At 69.4% G+C, this 18,559-nt stretch overlaps 2 protein-coding genes across 2 annotated transcripts; one reads left to right on the plus strand and one right to left on the minus strand.

The window, feature by feature from the left end:
• Positions 1-2,030: 2,030 nt before the first annotated feature.
• On the plus strand, positions 2,031-8,187 carry B4GALT2 (beta-1,4-galactosyltransferase 2). The gene is made up of 6 exons (XM_065409364.1): positions 2,031-2,343; positions 3,089-3,324; positions 4,241-4,431; positions 4,899-5,021; positions 7,377-7,481; positions 8,037-8,187. Exons 1-6 carry the CDS (start codon positions 2,046-2,048, stop codon positions 8,185-8,187), a joined length of 1,104 nt encoding a protein of 367 aa, XP_065265436.1. The 5' UTR covers positions 2,031-2,045.
• Positions 8,188-11,008: 2,821 nt separating this feature from the next.
• LOC135882366 (von Willebrand factor C domain-containing protein 2-like) lies at positions 11,009-13,817 on the minus strand. The gene is made up of 3 exons (XM_065409262.1): positions 13,503-13,817; positions 11,554-11,683; positions 11,009-11,193 (listed from the first exon to the last, which is right to left on the minus strand). Exons 1-3 carry the CDS (start codon positions 13,815-13,817, stop codon positions 11,009-11,011), a joined length of 630 nt encoding a protein of 209 aa, XP_065265334.1.
• Between the last annotated feature and the right edge of the window lie 4,742 nt (positions 13,818-18,559).

The raw sequence follows: 18,559 nt of genomic DNA on the forward strand, positions 1-18,559 counted from the left end.
CCGGGGAGGCACGGCCTAGTCCGACCCCGGTTCCGGCCGAGCACGCCGGCCCCCGCGGCTCCGGCGCGGCTCCGGCCCGGCTCAGGCCCGGCCCGGCCCCCGCGGCGGGGCTCGGCTCGGGCCCGGCCCGGCCCGGCCCCTGCGGCGCGGCTCGGGTCCGGCTTGGCCCGACCCCCGCGGCATGGCGCGGCTCCAGCCGCCGAGGGGCTCTGGGCCGGACCCAAGCCCGGCGAACCTGGCCGGAGTGCGGCTCGATTCCTGGGGGCGGGGCTTGCCGCAAGCCCCGCCCCCAGGAATCAGGCCCCGCTCTTGCTAAAGCCGGCCCTGTGGAGGGGGTGACCTCGAGCACCCCCTATCCACACCCTGCTGCTGACTGCGCCTTGCGGGTCTCGGTGGAACAGGAGCGAGAGAGAATCATAGAAGTTTAGGGTTGGAAGAGACCTCAGGAGGTTGTCTAGTCCCACCCCTGCTGGTGGTTAAGATCAGTGTGCATGTGGATTAACACTAGCTGAGAGAATACGCTCCTTCCTGCTCTAGTGCTTTCGGGTCTGTGACCCTGAGGTGGGGGGTCCTCCCAACCCTGCCCTGCAGGGCCCCGTGGGGCTGCGGGGAACGAAGACAGAGGAGCCTTACTTGGCAGAAGCGCAGCCGGGCCTGGAGCAGCCAGGAGGCTGCCCGTGGAGCAGGCCGTGGGGAAAGGCTGCAGCGGCTCCCTGGGTGGAGGGGGGCGTGGAGGTGGTAGAGACATGCAGGCTGGGAGGACGAGTGGTGACACCAGGGAAGGGAGGGAGAGCCAGGTTAGGAAAGGGCTCGGGGAAATGCAGCAAGCTCTGGGGTGGAACAGGCCTTGGCTGCTGAATAGAGGTCCCTGAGCCGGAACCGAGAGCTGAGGGTGGGCCCAGCCCCTGGGGACGTGGCACCGGCGGGGCAGTGAACAGGAAGACTGCCTGAGCCTCTTTGTCAGAAGAGACTTTCCTGCCCCCAGAAGGGGAAACCCCGAGCGTGACTAGCTGGAGGCTGAGTCACGAGGAGGCCGCGGCAGCTCCTGGGGCTGCAAGCAGAGGGACAGCGAAGGGGCATGGACCTGGCAAGCTAGGCCCCACCGCGGCCGGGAGGAGGTGCCCGCTGGCGGTGAATGGCACCCCCGTCACTGCTCCTGTGGTCTGCTTTTCCCCCAGACGGGAGGGGGAAGGCAGCTGGCTCCCTGTCTCCGGGGAAGTTACGTCAGAGCGTGCCCAAAGCCAGTGGGCGCCCCCTTTCCAGCCGCGTGCCCAGGAAGGGACGAGCAGCAGGAGCTCACCCTGAGTGCAGGACAGGACAGTGTGTTTGGGAAGCTGAGACGAGCAGAGGTATTGGCGTCCGTCGCTGGACGCACACGAGGGGCCGGAGTGCGAGCGACCTGAGGAGGATGGGCTGTTCCGCCGGGGGCTCAGAGTCTCCGGGGTCTGAATAAGGTGAGCACCCTGCTCCTCGCCCGGCAGCCCTGGCAGAGAGCCGGCCATGGCTGGAAGGAGGAGGACCAGGAAGACCCCAGGCTGCAGCTTGCAGGGTTCAGTCTGAGCCCCTCGGAAGCGTGTGTGACTCCGATTTGCTTGTAGCTGGTTTGTCTTTATCCCTGGCATTTAAACTCCCCTAAACCCCTCTGTGTTAAGTGATGGGTTCCTGGCGCGGGTCTGGCTGGGAACGGGAGGGATCGGGAGCTCCGGGGAGCTGGGCTTTTCTCTCCGCGTGGGGGCAACAAACCTAGTTTTCTGTGCCCCAGGAGGGGGCTGGGCATGTCGGGGCAGACGGCTTGGGGGGGCCTGCAGGGCATTGGGGCCACTTGGCTGGGGGAGACCAGCATGGGGCTGGGGAGTGACAAGCAGCTGGAGTCGGCGTGGCTGGATGTGTCCACAGGACACGCGGGGACCCGACCTCTCCCAGGCCTGGGTGGGGTGCGGGGGCCTTGTCCTGACTGTTGGTGTCCCCTGGGCAGGAGCGGGGAACCGGGAACCGGGAACCGCCCCGGAGCTCGGCGCACATGCCCGCCCGCCAGCGCCCGGAAGATGACCAGGCTGCTCCTGGGGGTGACCCTGGAGAGGATCTGCAAGGCCGTGTTGCTGCTGTGCCTGCTGCACTTCGTCATCATTATGATTCTCTACTTCGACGTCTATGCCCAGCACCTGGACTTCTTCAGCCGCTTCAACGGCAGGAACTCCTCCCGGGCCCAGTCCTCCAACTCCTCCCGGCCCAACGGCACCGCCCCCAGCTGTGGGCCGGCTGGCGCTGACCCAGCCTCCAGCGCCAACCACTCTGGCACCGAGAAGCCCTTACCGCCCTGCCAGGAGGTGCCGCCTGGCTTAGGTGAGCGGCTGGGGCTGGGGAGCTGCTGGGTCGAGGGTGGGCCAGGGCTGGGGCGGGGAGCTGGCTGGGCTGGGGCTGGGGCAGGGGCAGGGGCAGGCCAGGGCTGAGGCGGGGAGCTGCCGGGGACGGGCTGGGCCGGGGAGCTGGCTGGGCTGGGGCTGGGGCAGGGGCAGGCCAAGGCTGGGGCGGGGAGCTGGCTGGGCTGGGGCAGGGGCAGGCCAGGGCTGGGGCGGGGAGCTGGCTGGGCTGGGGCAGGGGCAGGCCAGGGCTGGGGCGGGGAGCTGGCTGGGCTGGGGCAGGGGCAGGGGCAGGCCAGGGCTGGGGCGGGGAGCTGGCTGGGCTGGGGCTGGGGCTGGGGCAGGGGCAGGCCAGGGCTGGGGCGGGGAGCAGCCGGGGACGGGCTGGGCCGGGGGGCAGGCTGGGAACTGGCTGGGCTGGGGGCTGGGAGCTGCTGGGCCGGGCTCAGTGTACATAGGTTCAGGGGGTCAGAGCTGACTGCTCCCAGCCTGTGTGGCGCCTGAGCCGATGGGAGGGGTTGCCCCATCAGAAGTGACTGCACCCGACCCCCGGGGCACTGCCAGTCCTGGGTGGGGAGCCCAGGGCGGGGGTGCCAGGGGCTGTGGGTCAGGACTGAGGGCACGGGCAGAGCTGGGTCACAGCGCCCCCTCTTGCTGGTGAGCCCTGCCCCTTGCTCCCAGGGGCTGTGGTGGGGCGCCTGGTAACCGGCTCCCCCAACCCCCCGCAGTTGGCCGGCTCCTCATCGAGTTCAGCTCGCCCATGAGCATGGAGCGGGTGCAGCGGGAGAACCCAGACGTGCGGGAGGGCGGCAAGTACGTGCCCCTGGACTGCCAGCCCCGCCAGAAGGTCGCCATCCTCATCCCCTTCCGCCACCGGGAGCACCACCTGCGCTACTGGCTGCACTACCTGCACCCCATCCTGCGCCGGCAGAAGGTCGCCTACGGCATCTACATCATCAACCAGGTGAGGGCCTGGGGGCAGGATAACAGCCCCTCCCCCAGGTGCCAAGGGCCCAGCTCAGGGGTCTCCCATTCCCAGCGGGAGACTGAGCCCCGGCAGACTCACTGCCCCGCCCGAGGAGGGCCCTGCAGTCTGGCGTGTGCGTGGCGTATTGGACTCATGGCCGGGCTGGCTCTGTGCACCCGGCCGGCTGAGCCCAGGGCAGACCGCGTGGCTGCTCTTCTGTGCCCCCGGCTGGCTCGGCTCCCTTCCTGGCTGGGTTCCAGGGGTGCCCCTGGGGTGAACTGCGCTAAATGGACCTGTTTGCCCGGGGCGGCTCACGTGGCAGCTAGCCCAGAGAGCCCTCTGGCCCACGGGCTCCCTGGCCCTGCAGCTGCCGACGAGAGGGGGCCCCAGCTGGCGTCGGGCGTGATGCCGAGACCTACTGGCCTGTCGGACGGATTTGAGGCCTGGCTCTGCTCACAGCCCAACCGGTGCCCCTCTATCCTGACCCGCAGCCCCTCTGACAGTGCCCAGGGTTACGGTGTCTCCAGCCAAGCAGGGCGAGCCGGGGACACGAGGCTGCTGCCCAGAAGTGACTGGGCATGGCCCATGGGCAGGGCCGGTGGCAGAGGGCCCTTTCCTGTCACTACTCACTGGCTGCCTCCCTCCAGGAAGGGCCATTCTAGCGCCTCTCCCTGGCGGGACAGCACGATCTTGGGGTGCTGGGGCCGGCTGCCCTCCCCCGGGGCTCTGCTTGCCCTGCTCCCGGCGTGCAGAAAGGGGGCGGCAGAGTGGGGTGCTCGGGGGCTGGTGGGGCGGGGCTGTCTGTACAGCTGGGCTAAGCGTCAGTGTGTAGGGCAGTAGTGCCGGGGGGACGGGCGGCTGGCGCTGGCCTGGGAGCCCCCCTCCGACACTTGTCCCCCCCACCCCTGCACAGTACGGCGAGGATACCTTCAACCGGGCCAAGCTGCTCAACGTGGGCTTCCTGGAGGCCCTGAAGGACGAGGACGACTACGACTGCTTCATCTTCAGCGATGTGGACCTGGTCCCCATGGACGACCGCAACCTGTACCGGTGCTACGAGCAGCCGCGGCACTTCGCCATCGCCATGGACAAGTTCAGCTTCAGGCGAGTGCCGGCGGGGCCGCGGGTGGAGCTGGCAGGGGTTGGACGCCAGGGCGGGTACCTGCCACGGAGCGAGCCAGCCCTGGCCCAGTGTGCTGGGCCCCGGCTCGGCGGGCAAGGAGGTGGCTCTCTGGGAGGGAGGTTCAGTGGGAGGGGTGGCGTGTGCCCTGGGGCTGCGGGGAGCATGGAGGCAGTAGGGCAGAGATGTGGGAGTGGGTGGGGGAGGTGCCATGCTGGGCATCGCAGAGGGGCACGGGGTGCCAATTGGCAGAGAACCGGGCCATGGGGGGAGAGGGAGATGGGGGCTGGCAGCAGCTTTCCTTGTAGGCTCTCGGTGCCTGGGAGCCTGGCCCCCTTCCTGAGCGAGAGCAGAACCCAGAGAGTGCCCCGGGGGGAAGAGAGCACGGTCCCCGGCTCCCCCTTGGCCTGCCCGTGCCCGCGCTGACGCCGGCTGCTGCTTGTCCCTGCAGGCTGCCATACGCTGGTTACTTCGGGGGCGTCTCAGGCCTGAGCAGGTCCCAGTTCCTGAAGATCAACGGCTTCCCCAACGAGTACTGGGGCTGGGGAGGCGAGGACGACGACATCTTTAACCGGTGGGTGAGCCCCCCAGTGCTGCTGTGCCAGCCCAGAGCCCAGCCCTCCACTGTGGCTGGAGGGCCCAGAGTCCAACCGTCAGGCCCTGAAACAGGCACCTGCCCCACAAAGCACCTCCCATCGGTCAGGCTCCCAGGCAGCCCCACCCACGGACGTCGGCGCTCTGCCCCCCTGCGGCCGGACTCGGGATGGACAGGGCTGGCTGGGGAAGTGTGGCCCCATGGAATGGGCTGAGCAGGGTGAGGGATCCTGGGTCCTGCCTGACATTCGGCTTGCCGCTCGCTGCCACTCCAGCTGCCCGTTCGCCTCCGCCAGCAGGGCCTGTGTGCCGCACTTGGGGGGCGGAGTGCTCAGTTCCGGGGGGGTGGAAGGGAGTCGCCGTCTCTGCAGCCTCTGTCTGTCCCACTGCCTGGGAGAGGAGCCAGCGGTGCAGCCAGCCCGGTGTGCCCGGCACAGCGAGCCCCACTGAGCTGCCTGGCAGTGCCCGTGCCCTCGGTGGTGTGGCACGGCTGAGTCACGCTGCTGTGCCCTGCCCTGCCCCAGGGGGTCTCTGCAGCTGTGGGGTAGCTGGCCTGGTTGTGCTTCCCCAGGCTGCCCGCTGGGAGCAGCTGTGGGGTCCCCTGGCCCTACCTTGGGAGGGGCTGGTCAAGCCCAGCTGGGCGCGCTCCGGCGGCGTCTCTGGTCCCGGTGCGGGATCTGCCCCTGAGCTGCTCTCGCTGCCCTGGCGCTTTGCCGGCTTTTGTGGGACTTGCAGCCTCCGTGGCCACATAGATGCCGTCGAGGTGGAGATGTGACCGAGTGCTGCCACGGGACAAAGCCAACGTGTGGTGCCAGGTCTGAGACACAGCTGGGATGGGGGGCACATGGGGAGAGGGGCTGTGTTGGGGCCGGGCTGGGCATGGAGCAGGGCAGTGCCTGGCCTGGATCGATCAGGGAGTGGTTGGGGGCTGGGTGAGTCCCATTCCCTGGGCCAGCAGCTCCCCGCAGTGGCTGGCTCCAGGTGGCTCGGCCTCGCTCCTGGAGCCACTCGGCAGCAGGGCAGGTTGATTGAAATCCCTGAGTTCAGTCGTGGTTTGCATTGGTCCGTGTTAGTTCTTTGTTCATTGGTGGGGTGCCAGCACCCCGTGGCTTTGTAACCCCAGAGCGCCTCCCGCTCGGCCCGGGGCTGCTGTCTGGGCGCTGATTTCAGCAATTCCCTCGCTCAGTGTGCATGTACTCGTCCCTTGGGCCCGGGGAGGGACACGGCTCTGGTTTGCTCAGTGGGGACGTTTTACTCCTGGCTTGGGGTCAAGCTGGATTTGGATGGAAATTGGAGGTCAGTTAAAACTTGAAACCCACCCTGGTGGCTGGAGACCCCAGAAGAAAGAAGCCCGTCAGACCGTGTTTGGCGTTGAACTGGGCTGTGTTAAAGCAAGGGCGGGCGAGCTGTAGTTACTGAGTTGAGATTGTTTATGCTCCCCAGGGGCCAGGCTCCAAAGGGATTTAGGAGCCTAAAGGTGCAGCTAGGTGGCTAGTGGGACTTTGGAAGCAGGGTTAGGTGAAGTGCCCGACGCCCATGAAATCCAGCTCACCTGCTCAGGTGCTCTTGAAATCCCCCCTAGCCACCTGGCTTCCTCTTTAGGTGCCTGCCCACCTTGGACCATCTGGCGCCGTCCCTTGTGCACGGGGTTGGCAGCTCTCCTTGAGGAAGCTTTCCTGCTGGAGGGGGCGGGGGGAGTTTCCTCTGCACCTGCCAGACAACCTGGCACCCAAAGGGCTAGTGGCAAAGGCTTTTCGGCAGCGACTGCGCTGACCCGGCCGAGCGAGAGGCGGAAGCCCTGGTCTGGCTAGTTCCCAGCGCGGTGCTGGAGCTGGAGCTGGAGCTGACCTCAGAAGCTGAGGGGTTTCCCTGATGGTGTAAATTACACAAGGAGCCAGGCCTTGAACTCCCCAGTGCGCAGCCGCTTTTTAGTACTGATAGTAGAGTCCCTGGCGTCACCCCGCTCAGCGGTGCAGTCCTGCTCCCGGGCCCTGGCTCTGACTGCCCCCTGCTGGCGTCCCAGTGGTGGTGCAGGTGGGCCCTGAGCAGACAGGAGCCTCTGGCTTTGGCCTGCCCTTGCTCCGCTCCCCAGTCATGCTCGGAGCGGCAGGTGCCAGCTGGGCCTGCTTCCCGTGGGGGCGGGCGGTGGGGCGGGCACAGGCCCTGTGGCAGAGGGGCTCATGCCAGTCGCTGTCAGGCTGGGGGGGGCAGAGGGGCCCAATCCCTTTGCTGCTTGCAGCGATGGCAGAGGGCTGGGCCCTCCGGGGCTGGTGCCAGATCCCAGCTGGCCCAAGCGATGTGCCGCTCTTGCCAGCTCGGCTCGCTCTGTCCCCAGGATCTCTCTGAACGGCATGAAGGTGTCGCGTCCCAGCGGCCACATCGGGAGGTACCGCATGATCAAACATGAGCGCGACAAACACAACGAGCCCAACCCACAGAGGTGAGACCCCGGCCCGGCCCGCCCCGAGCCCCACAGCTGGTCACCACCTCCAGTGCCCCATGTGTTGCCTGGACTCCGTGGCTTGGCACTGCCCGGGGGAAGCCTGCCTAGGAAAGCTCCCCCCCCCATACCATCCAAGAGCCCACCCCACCCCCTAGGCTGAGGCTGCTGGAGTGGGGCGGGGGGAGCCTCCAGATGGGCACCTCAGCAGGCAGCAGATGGTGGGGACAGCTGCTGAGTAAACCCTGGGGTGTGGTGCTGGGAGCCAGGACGCCTGGGTTCTCTTCCCTTCTCTGCCACTGACTCACAGTGTGGCCTTGAAGAGGCACCCCCCCCTTTCTCTGTGCCTCAGTTTCCCTGCTCCCTTTGCACACACGGTGCTCTCTGGCTGGGGGAGAGGGAAGCCAGCCTGTGCAGTACTGGGCTGGCACTGCCAGGCAGGGACCGCAGCCCCAAGGGCCACCCAGGGCTGTGCCTCACTGCCCTCCGGGGCTACTGCTGGCCAGGGGAGAGCTCAGCTCTGCGCCCGCTCACACCTCTCTGCACCTCGGCCAGGTTCACCAAGATCCAGAACACCAAGGTGACGATGAAACGGGACGGCATCAGTTCCCTGCAGTATCGGCTGGTGGAGGTGACGCGCTGGCCCATGTACACGAACATCACGGTGGACATCGGCAAGCCGCCCCCACGCCCGGCCCGGGGCTAGCACCTTCCCCCGGCCCACGGGAGCATGAGGCTGGAGTGCAGGGCTGGCCGTGCCCTGGCAGGGGAGGCTCTGTGCCCTGGGCGGGCTGGATGCAGAGGAGCCTCGCCGTGGCCCGGGGGTGCGGATCGAACCAGGACGTGTTCGGCCCACTCTGTCTGCCTTCTGGACGTGGCTGCACCCCAGAATCCCCCCTCACCGCGTGGCGGTTAGCCCTGCCCCGCAGGCCGGGGACAACGCAGCAGCCCCCCACTATCCAAAATGGCCCCAGCCAGGGGCTGGGGGAGCTTCAGGCTCTGGCTAACGAGCTCCCCCCCCCCCCCTTTACGAGGAGAGCCAAGGACTGAGCTGCAGCTTCCCTGGGGCGGGGATGCTCTGCGCTGTGGTCCTGGGCCGGGCGTGTCACCCCATTGCCCTGACTGGCTCAGTCTGGGCCAGCGGCAGCAGGGGCTCTGTGCCCCGCGGGTTCAGCTCCAGCTGGGCCAGGGCTCATTCTGTGGGCGCTCGCAGGGCTCCCGGGGGGGAGCGTGGCTGGGAGAGGGGCCAGTGCGGCTCCCTGCCACCTGCTCCCCCTCCTGCCTTGCTCCTAGTGGGGCACAGGGCTCTGAGCACAGACGCAGCCCCTCTCGCTGTCTTCCTCGGCCGTGTCAGCTAGTGCTTAGAGCCCAGGCCAGGACACCTGGGTCCTAGTCTCAGCTCTGCCCCCCTTTGTGCCTCAGTTTCCCCCCTGCCAGGGACTCAGGGGCTGGCCCCTCCTGCACACTGCGGCTGTGTGTGTGGATGTACTGTATCCCGGGGGGCTTCAAAGGGACTATTCCCATCCTGGCCCTGCCTGAGGGCCGCGCTGCAGGTTTCAGAATCGGGGGAGCCCTTGTCTGCCCCATTCCCTCCCTGCAGCCCCCCCGAGCGGCTGCTCCAATTAGCGGGGCAAGGTGTCTCGGAGCCTGGGGCGGTAGACACACCAAAACGGCTGTTGGTGAAAGGAAGGTCAGAGACTCTGTGGATCTCCCCAGCTGTGGGCGGGGGCCCAGCCCCTTGCACGCTGTCCCCTGGTGCTGCCTGTCAAGCAGTCCTGCACCTCCCCTGCCTGCCGATTCCAGCCGTGCCTGCTGCTGCACCCACCCAAGGGCCCTTTTACAGCACAGAACATTCCAGCCCAGCTCTTCTCTGGGGCCGGGGCCTTGGCAGGAGGCGGCCGCTATCTCTAGAACTAGTTTGCCTGGTGCCCTAGGAAGGGGAAGGCTCCTTGGTGGGGATGGGCACTGCCCGCCCTGGAGGGCAGGAGCTGGTGGTGGGCAGAGCCCTGCGGGGTTCCCTCCCTCTCTCCCCCGCCCAGGGCCATTGCTCCGGCGTCAAGCTCCATGTACAGCTTAACCTGTCCACCCCCCAGCCCCATCCCTTGCTGACTGCCCCAGCCGGGCCCCAAGCGTGATGCGTGCGAGAACACTGCCAGGGGGCAAGGAACCAGTACCACCTCCACTGCCAGGGAGTGGGGGGGCACAGCACCCTGCCACACCCCCTCCCCTGCACTGCTCCCCCCAGTTCTGAGCCCAGCCCTCTCCTGGAGCGATGAGAAAAAACCAGTGCCTCGGTGTGGTGAGTGGGCCCCCTCCCCTCTGGACACCGGGGGGGGGGGCAGGGAAGGCAGCAGGCAGCATGCCCAGGCCAGGGGCACCGCTGACTTTTGTATATTTGAATGTTTGACCTGTTTTGAGCGTATCCTGAATGCAGCCTTTGGTCCCAGCGACCAGACTTTTGTATTTAATAAAGTTGCAAAAACTCAGAGCCTGGGTTATGGATTTGGGGGGCAGGCCTGGGGCAGGGGGCAGAGTATTTCTCCGGACCTGGGCCCCTGGGGTGCTGGGGCCAATCCTGCAGCCCTGTCGAGCCCCTACCTGCTGGCAGAGCTGGGGGACCCCAGGATTTGAGAGCCAGCCAAGCCCCCCTGTCCCAGGATGGGGGCAGGTCCCGGCGGGAAGAAGCCAGAGGGAGTCATACCCAGAAGGAGCTTTATTGCCAGTGGCTTAGGGCTGTCCACGCGGGAGCCTCTGTCCGACTCCCTGAGGGCTCCCCGAGTTAGGGCTGGGTTTCAGGGTCCTCCCAACAAGGCTGAGGGTGGGAGGTGGATGTTGCACTGCAGGGGGGGGAGACTGGGGTGCCCCCTGTCTACCCTGCTGGTGTGGGTAGCCCCGACCCCACGGGGGCACTGCTCTGGGAGCCCACCCAGCAGGGGCTGTGGCTGGGGTGGGTGGGTTTGCTGCCACAGGGCTCGCAGCCACACGGCGGGGGGGTGGGGGGGGGACGACTCCAGAGGGAGCCTGACCAGGGCTGAGGGGGGCAGGCGCTGGAGCTGGGGAGGGGGCCCCCTGCTGCAGCCCAGCTGGGGGGCGATGGGGAAGAGCCTGGGGTCCAGCCATGGGGCTAGGAAGGGGCTCATGGTCCAGAGGAGACTAGTGGCATGGCTGGGAAGGGGTCAGTGGTGCAGCTGGGGGCGCTCTGTGGCCCAAGGGACCCAGCAGGAGGGGGGGCGGGGCTCTGTGGCCCAGCGGGAATTGGGGGGGGGCCTCTGCGGCCCAGCGGGGGGGAGAGGGGTGGAGGTGGGGGGGGCTCTGCGGCCCAGCAGGAGGTGGGGGAGGGGTGCGGGTGGGGCTCTGGCCCAGCGGGGCTCTGCAGCCCAGCCGGAGGTGGGGGAGGGGAGGGGGCAGAGCTCCGCAGCCCAGCGGGAAGTGGGGGATGGGGTTGGGGGGAGGGGCTCCGCAGCCCAGCCGGAGGTGGGGGATGGGGTTGGGGGGAGGGGCTCTGCAGCCCAGCTGGAGGGGGGCGCTCAGGAGTTGCGCCGGTCCAGCGGGCCGCAGTTGCGGAGCAGTTCGCACTTGGCCACCCGGTTGCCCTCCCAGTAGCCTGCGTCCTGGCCGTCGTGGCAGCGGCACCGGGTGCAGGGCTCCACCCAGACGACCTCTCCGGCGGGGATGACGCGCGTCCGGCTCCTGTCCGCGTAGCAGTTGGGACCTGGGGGAGTGCGGGGCTCCGGTCAGCAGTGGGCATGGCCGGGCGGCTCCTGGTACCGCCCGCCCGGCTGCCACGGGAGCCTCCAGCCAGCCTCCCCCAGCAGTGCAGAGCCCAGTGTCCCCAGGGGCCCTGTCCAGCCCCACCCAGGGCCATTCCCCAAACTTCAGGCTTTGCCTTCCCCTTCCCCTCCCGTCTCATTCTCCGCCCCACAGCTGAGCACCTCTCCCCTCCCCCACCCTTGCCCAGGGCCCCACCGTGATTGCACCACTCCCTGCCTCTCGGGGGGGGGGCTGCAAATGCCCCCGCCCCGGGGCCGTCGCACCCCCTTCTCCCAAGCCAAAGCCCCTCCCCCATGCTCACCATCCTGGCACGTGGGGCAGCACTGGCCCGTCTCGTAGACGGCGTTGACGCAGGGCGGGGGGGCGCAGTCGGCCACAAGGCAGCGAGCGATGCCGTCCGGGTCACAGGTGCACTGCTCACACTCCGAGGGCTGGGGACAAGGGGCCGTGGGTCAGAGGTGGGCCGGCCCCAGGGGGGCATCCTCCCCGCTCCCTCACTGGGGGTACAGGGCTGCCCCCCCACGTGCCCGGCTCCCAACACCCTCAGTGCCCCCCTTGGTCCCGCTCTGAAATCCACCAGTCCTGTTCCCAGCCGGGTGGCCCAGCCGAGGGGGCACAAACCCACATGTGCTCTGGGATCCCTGGTCCCTCCTGTGCCAATGCTCGAGCAGCAGTCAGGCCCCGTCCTCACTGCCAGGCCCAGGGACAGGCTTTGACCCTGGGGTCACCCACCCGCGGAGGGGTGATGGCCTGGGCCGGGCAGCGATCCCACAAGGGGAGGTGGGAGCCCAAGATGGGAACGACCCCATGAGCCAGCCAGTTCCCCCACCCTGGGGCTGAATGAGAACCGGTGCCTGCTCCAGGGGAAGTCTCTGTTCCCCATTCTCCATGCCCCCAAGCCGGGAGTCCCCAGAGCCCGGGCAGCACCCTGGCTCCAGCACCCCTGTAGTCAGAGCCCGCTGGGCCCAGAACTGAGGTGGTGGCTGGAGCTGCTCTGACTCCCAGGCCAGGCTGTTTCGGACGTGCCCCGTGGCACATCTGGGCAGCAGAGGAAACGTGGCAGCAGGAGGGGCCCTGCCCCGGGGCACGCTGAGCCTGGAGGAGATGGGCACTGGCCATAGGAGCCTGGGGACACCTGGACACCAACCCCTCCCTGGCTCTGGCCGGCCCAAGGATCCCCCTGGCAGGAGTAGGCCAGCGGGGTCCTGCCTCCCCTTGCTCCCGACAGGCCAGAGCAGGGTTGGGCCCTCGGCCAGACCCCACCAGTGCCCCAGGGACAGGGATCAGACTGACTCAGCTCCGATATAATCCCCTGCACAGTCACATCAGTGCCGCTCCGCCAGCCCCGGCGCTTCGCACCGTCGGCTCCGGGATGGGGTCACAGGCACAGACAGCCGGACCCAGCTCCCCCGCTCCCCACACCGGATCCCCCCCAACCCGCGAGCCCAGAACAGAACCCAGAGGAGTCCTGGCTCTCAGCTGGACCCACCAGCCCTTCCACTGACCCAGGTCGTGCTCTGGCGCTGCCCCAGTGCCTTTTCACCAGCCCCTTGGCAATGGCACAAGCCTGCAGACCCTGGCCCCAGACTGCAGCAAATCCCCCTGCCCAGTGCCCATCCCCACCCTGATGCCTGGCACCCACCCACTGCCACCTCCCGAGCAGCCCAACACTGGCCAGCCCTGCACCCAGCCCCATCCCGTCCTGCCCCTTCAGTGCCCCCCAACCAGCCCTGCCCCCTGCTCAGTGCCCACCCCCGGTGCCCAGCATCCATCCCCCAGTGCCCAGCCTCCACCCCCCACCCTGCTCAGTGCCCACCCTCAGTGCCCAGCCTCCACCCCCCACCCCGCTCAGTGCCCACCCCCAGTGCCCAGCATCCACCCCCCCACCCTGCTCAGTGCCCACCCCCAGTGCCCAGCCTCCACCCCCCACCCCGCTCAGTGCCCACCCCCAGTGCCCAGCCTCCACCCCCCAGTGCCCACCCAATGCCCAGCATCCACCCCCACCCTGTTCAGTGCCCACCCCCCAGTGCCCAGCCCTGCTCAGTGCCCACCCCCAGTGCCCAGCCTCCACCCCCCAGTGCCCACCCCCCAATGCCCAGCATCCACCCCCCCACCCTGTTCAGTGTCCACCCCCCAATGCCCAGCATCCATCCCCTACCCTGCTCAGTGCCCACCCCCCGGTGCCCAGCCCCACTCAGTGCCCACCATCCACCCCCCGGGCAGCTCCGCCGGTGCCCGGCCGGGGCGCACCTGGAAGCGCTGGCCCAGCCCGTAGACGCGGCCGCGGTGCTCGCAGCCGACGCGCTCGCAGCGGGGGCAGCAGGCGGCCGGGTAGCGGCTCACGTGGATGCAGGCGGGCGGCAGGGCCGGGCAGGGGGCTCGGGCGCAGGCGGGACCCCGGGCCGTGCACTCGCAGCGGCTGCAGGGCTCGCCCGGCGGCACGAACCGCTCGCCCGCCGAGTAGCGCCTGCCGCCCGCCTCGCAGGGCGCCGCCGGGCCCGCCGCCGCCGCCGCCTCCTCGCCCGGCAGCGCCGCCGCCAGCAGCAGCAGCAGCAGGGGCCGCATGGCTCCAGGGGCCGCTCCGCCGGGCAGCGCGCTGCGAGTCCCGCCGGGCCGGGCGAGCTCCCACCCCACCAGCTGTGCCCCCCGCGCCCCTCCCCCACGGCGAGCCCCGCCCCCGCCAGCTGCGCCCGCTGCGCCCCCGCCACCCCTCCCCCACTGCGAGCCCCGCCCCCGGTACCCCCTCCCCTAGCCCCGCCTCCTGCACTCCCCGCGCCCCCTCCCCCGCTGCGAGCCCCGCTCCCTGTGCCCCCTGCCCCGCTGCGAGCCCCGCCCCCGGTACGCCCTCCCCTAGCCCCGCCCGCTGCACCCCCCGCCCCGCTGCGAGACCCGCCCCCTGTACCCCCTCCCCTAGCCCCGCCTCCTGTACTCCCCGCGCCCCGCCCCCACTGCGAGCCCCGCCCCCTGCGCCCCCCCTCCCCTAGCCCGGCCCCCTAGCCTCGCCCAGCCCCGCTCCCTGCGCCCCCTCCCCCTCTGCAGCGCGTGTCCCGCTGGGACTCTGCCCCGCCCCCTGCTCTCCCCACCGCACCCCTCCCCTTCGCGGGAGGGGGTACGGGCACCTTCTGGTCTCTTCCCCTTTAAGGGGCCGAGCTGGCGGGAGGGGGCGGGGCGTCTCTATGGAGACGGGGAGTTTATCCTGGTAACGGGGGGGGGCGAGGAGCGTCGGGCTGGAAGGGGCGGAGCTACCCCCCTCCCGGGGCTGCGGGTTCGGTGGGGCAGGGCCTGGGGGGCTCCACGGGGCGGGGGGTAGATGGGGCAGGTGGGGTGGATGGGATGTGGGGGGTCAGGGGATAGATGGGGTGGGGGATGTGGGGTAAATGGGACGGGGTGTGGGGCAGTGGGGGGGGTAGAGGGAGGCTTGGGGGCAGTGGGTGTAGGTGGGGCAGGGGTAGATGGGCTGTGCGGGGTTAGATAGGCTGGGGATTGAGGGGGGTAGGAGTAGTGAGCGGTAGACAGAGAGTGGCGCAGTGGGGTGGCAGGCGGGGAGTGGGGCTGGGGGGGCCAGACGGGGTGGGGGGCAGTGGGGCGCAGATGGGGTTTGGCGCAGTGGGGGGCAGACGGGGTGTGGGGCAGTGGGGTGGCAGACAGGGTGGGGGGAAGTGGGGGTTAGAGGGAGGCTTGGGGGCAGTGGGTGTAGATGGGGCAGGGGTAGATGGGGTGGGGATAGAGGGGGGGTTAGGAGTAGTGAGTGACAGATGGGGTGTGGAGCAGTGGGTGGGTAGATGGGGTTTGGGGCTGTGGGGCGGCAGACGGGGTTTGGGGCTGTGGGGCGGCAGAAGGGGTGGGGGGCTCTGGGGGGGCAGATGGGGTGGGGGGCAGTGGGCGGCAGATGGGGTGGGAGGCAGTGGGGGGGTAGATGGGTTTGGGGCTATGGGGCGGCAGACGGGGTTTGGGGCTGTGGGGCGGCAGACGGAGTGGGAGGTAGTGGGGGGGCAGATGGGGTGGGGGGCAGACAGGGTGTGTGTGGGGGTGGGGGAGCAGATGGGGTTTGGGGCTGTGGGGCGGCAGATGGGGTTTGGGGCTGCGGGACGGCAGACGGGGTGGGAGGTAGTGGGGGGGCAGATGGGGTGGGGGCAGATAGGGTGGGGGGCAGTGGGGGGCAGACGGGGTGGGGGCAGTGGGGGAGCAGACGGGGTTTGGGGCTGTGGGACGGCAGACGGGGTGGGAGGTAGTGGGGGGGCAGATGGGGTGGGGGGCAGACAGGGTGTGGAGCAGTGGGGCAGCAGACGGGGTTTGGGGCTGTGGGGCAGCAGACGGGATGGGAGGTAGTGGGGGGGCAGATGGGGTGGGGGTCAGACGGGGTTTGGGGCAGTGGGGCAGCAGACGGGGTGGGAGGTAGTGGGGGGCAGACGGGGTGTGGGGCAGTGGGGGAGCAGACGGAGTGGGGGCAGTGGGGTGGCAGACGGGGTTTGGGGCTGCGGGATGGCAGACGGGGTGGGAGGTAGTGGGGGGCAGATGGGGGGCAGACAGGGTGTGGGGCAGTGGGGCGGCAGATGGGGTTTGGGGCTGTGGGGGGCAGACGGGGTGGGAGGCAGTGGGGAGTAGATGGGGTTTGGGGCTGTGGGGCGGCAGATGGGGTGGGAGGTAGTGGGGGGGCAGACGGGGTTTGGGCCTGTAGGGCAACAGACGGGGTGGGAGGTAGTGGGGGGGCAGATGGGGTGGGGGCAGATGGGGGTTGGGGCAGTGGGGGGCAGACAGGGTGGGAGGCAGTGGGGCGGTAGATGGGGTTTGGAGCTGTGGGGGGGCAGACGGGGTGTGGGGCTGCGGGGCGGCAGATGGGGTGGGGGGCAGACAGGGTGTGGGGCAGTGGGGGGCAGACAGGGTGGGGGCAGGGTGTGGGGCTCAGCCGAAGAACAGGGGCCTACCTGCGCTGAGCCAGCCTGACCCCCCTCTCCCCTCCCCCGCAGTGGGCACTGCCCCCATGTTCCTTGCCCCCGGCGGCCCCGGGGAACCCTGGCAGCCGCTGCCCTCACTCTGGAGGCTGGTGGAGGAGCAGGTGATGCCCGGCGAGAAGCCCGAGGTGAAGAGCATCGTGGGGGTGGACGTGGTGGAGCGCAGCTTGGAGCTGCACGCGGAGGTGGGCCCCCCCCCCCCCCGCCAGCCCTGGGTCCGGCCCCCCGCTGCCCCCTGCCCAGGGCGGTGCCCTCATCCCACAGGAGCAGTTCATTCCCCTTGGGGTTTAGCCACCCAGAGCCAGCCCAGCGCCCCTCCTGGCTGGGTGCAGGCGGCTCCCCTGCTGGGGGGGGGCCCAGTGGGGCAAGGGGGCCTTGTGGGGCGAGGCAGGATCCTGGCATTGAACGGGCCGGGCTGGGCAACCCTGCCAGGTGGGGGGGGGGGTAGGACCTGCCCATCGGAGAGCCAGGCCCGGGCTTTCCTGCAGCCTCCTGGGCCAGGCTTGGCCCTTCGCTGGCGCTGCTACCGGCCTCCGCAGATGTGGATCCCCCCCCCCCCCCCGATCCCCTGCAGAGGGGCCTCGTCCCATGCCAAGGGCTGGGCTCAGCTGTTGCCCGGTGAGCTGGGTGGGGCTGGGCGAGGGGGGGGACAGTCCTTTCCCCAGTGGGAGAAGCGTCATTCTTCCCCTCCTGCGGGGAGAGTCCAGCCCCGAACAGAAACCCCCGCACTCAGGGAACGTGGGGTGTAAGCGACTGTGCAGCCTTCACTCTGTGCTCCCCGCCGGGCCCCCGCCAGGATGCTGCCAGCACGCACCCAAGGGCCCCCGCCCTCCTGGGCTTGCTGCCCCAGGTGGGGCCCCTGGGTGAAGGGGTTCCATGTAATCCCCCCCAGGGTGTGTGTCTCCTTCGCCCTCGTTCAGGCCCCTGGGCCGTAGCTGTGTTGCCCTGGGGCAACGGCCCAGCTGCAGCCCAGCTCCTTTCACGTGCTTCTCTGCGGGCCCATAAACAGCCCTTCCCGCACTCATTTCTACATGGCAATGGCCTCAGAACTGGGGGCCCGCCCCTCCCCCAGGGGAATGATGCATGTCTGGATCCATCCCGCCCCCCATCGGGAAGCGAGGGGGCCCCCTGACCCTTCCCCCCCGCTCTGGGACTGCCCCGTGAGGCCTGGCTCGCTCGTCACGCTCCTTGCTCAGGCTGCGGGACACTGGGGGGCAGGGCGGGGGGCAGCAGCTTCAGGCCTTTTCGGGAGCCCGAATGCTGCCGGCTGCTGTCCTGTGCCCTCTGCCCCGGCTGTGGAGTCACGGTGCCCTGGGGCAGACGTTGCTGCGGGCTCCTGCCTGGGGACGGGATGGGGGGTGTCTGCATGTGTGTGTGGGGTGCATGTGGGAGGGGTGTCCTCATCCCTGCCGCCTGCATGCCCCTCCCTCTCCATGCAGAGTCCCCCTTGGGCCGTGGGGCTGGACCCGGTGCGATGCCATGGGGCTGGGGTGGGGCTCGGGGCTGCGTTCCCAGGTAACGCCTCTCCTGCCCCATGCTGTCTAGGTGGAGACCCTGGTGGAGCTGTGGCGGGAGGAGCGCTCGGCCTGCACCCGGCTGGATCAGTGCCCCCCGCAGGGGGCCGGGGGTTGGGCTCTCCTGACAGCCCCCCCACACCTCAAGGAGCTGGTGAGACGCGAGCTCCGGCTGCTGCTGCTTAGCCTCCAGCAGAAGGCGTCCCAGGAGGGCAGGTACCTGGGCTGGGGGGGTCCTGCCACGAAGCCCCAGGATCGTGCCCTGCCCCCAGCTTGGGAACAGTGTCTGGGAGGAACCTTCAGTGCACCAGACCCCCAGGGGACCCCGTTCTGCCTCCAGGGCCAGCACCACCGCCTCCGAGACAGCTCTGGGCCCCCTCCTGCTCCGCGCCCCGAGACGCCCCTGGGGGAGCCTGGTGCCCGGCGCAGGGACAAACGCACCCCCAGCGCCTGCAACGGGGCCAAGCCAGGTGGGTTTATTGGTCAGCCGCCCTGTGTCTGTCTGACCCCCAGGCGCCCCCGCCTCCTTCCTGCAGCCTCCCCCACCAGTCCTTTGTTCTGGGCTCAGCTTCCCTGCCGAGAGGTGGGGAATCCAGCTCCCTTGGCCCCCCCCCCCAGTCCTTTTTCATGGCCCATCCTGGCTCAGCCAGCTGCACCATCCCTATCTCCGTCTCCCGGTCTGCCTGTCCCCCTCCCCGCCCCGGTAACGCTGACAATAGAGGGGAAACTGAGGCACACAGACGCTTCATGAAAATACTACAGAAAATTCCCCCTTTGTCAGACTCCCCCAGTGCGGGGTGGGGGGGAATTGTCTCTGCTCAGTACCCAGCAATGGAGCCCC

The sequence above is a fragment of the Emys orbicularis genome, chromosome 8, assembly GCF_028017835.1.
Source record: "Emys orbicularis isolate rEmyOrb1 chromosome 8, rEmyOrb1.hap1, whole genome shotgun sequence".
Lineage (NCBI taxonomy): Eukaryota > Metazoa > Chordata > Testudines > Emydidae > Emys > Emys orbicularis.

What these genes read in the sequence shown, in the direction of transcription:
- LOC135882366 (XM_065409262.1), bottom strand. Translation starts at nt 13,817, where the DNA reads ATGCGGCCCCTGCTGCTGCTGCTGCTGGCGGCGGCGCTGCCGGGCGAG. An exon ending in GGCTGGGCCAGCGCTTCCAG is followed by an intron (nt 11,684 to 13,502) that starts GTGCGCCCCGGC and finishes CCTTGTCCCCAG; the next exon opens with CCCTCGGAGTGTGAGCAGTG. An exon ending in CTGCCCCACGTGCCAGGATG is followed by an intron (nt 11,194 to 11,553) that starts GTGAGCATGGGG and finishes GCACTCCCCCAG; the next exon opens with GTCCCAACTGCTACGCGGAC.
- B4GALT2 (XM_065409364.1), top strand. Translation starts at nt 2,046, where the DNA reads ATGACCAGGCTGCTCCTGGGGGTGACCCTGGAGAGGATCTGCAAGGCC. An exon ending in ATGGACAAGTTCAGCTTCAG is followed by an intron (nt 4,432 to 4,898) that starts GCGAGTGCCGGC and finishes TTGTCCCTGCAG; the next exon opens with GCTGCCATACGCTGGTTACT. An exon ending in AACGAGCCCAACCCACAGAG is followed by an intron (nt 7,482 to 8,036) that starts GTGAGACCCCGG and finishes CACCTCGGCCAG; the next exon opens with GTTCACCAAGATCCAGAACA.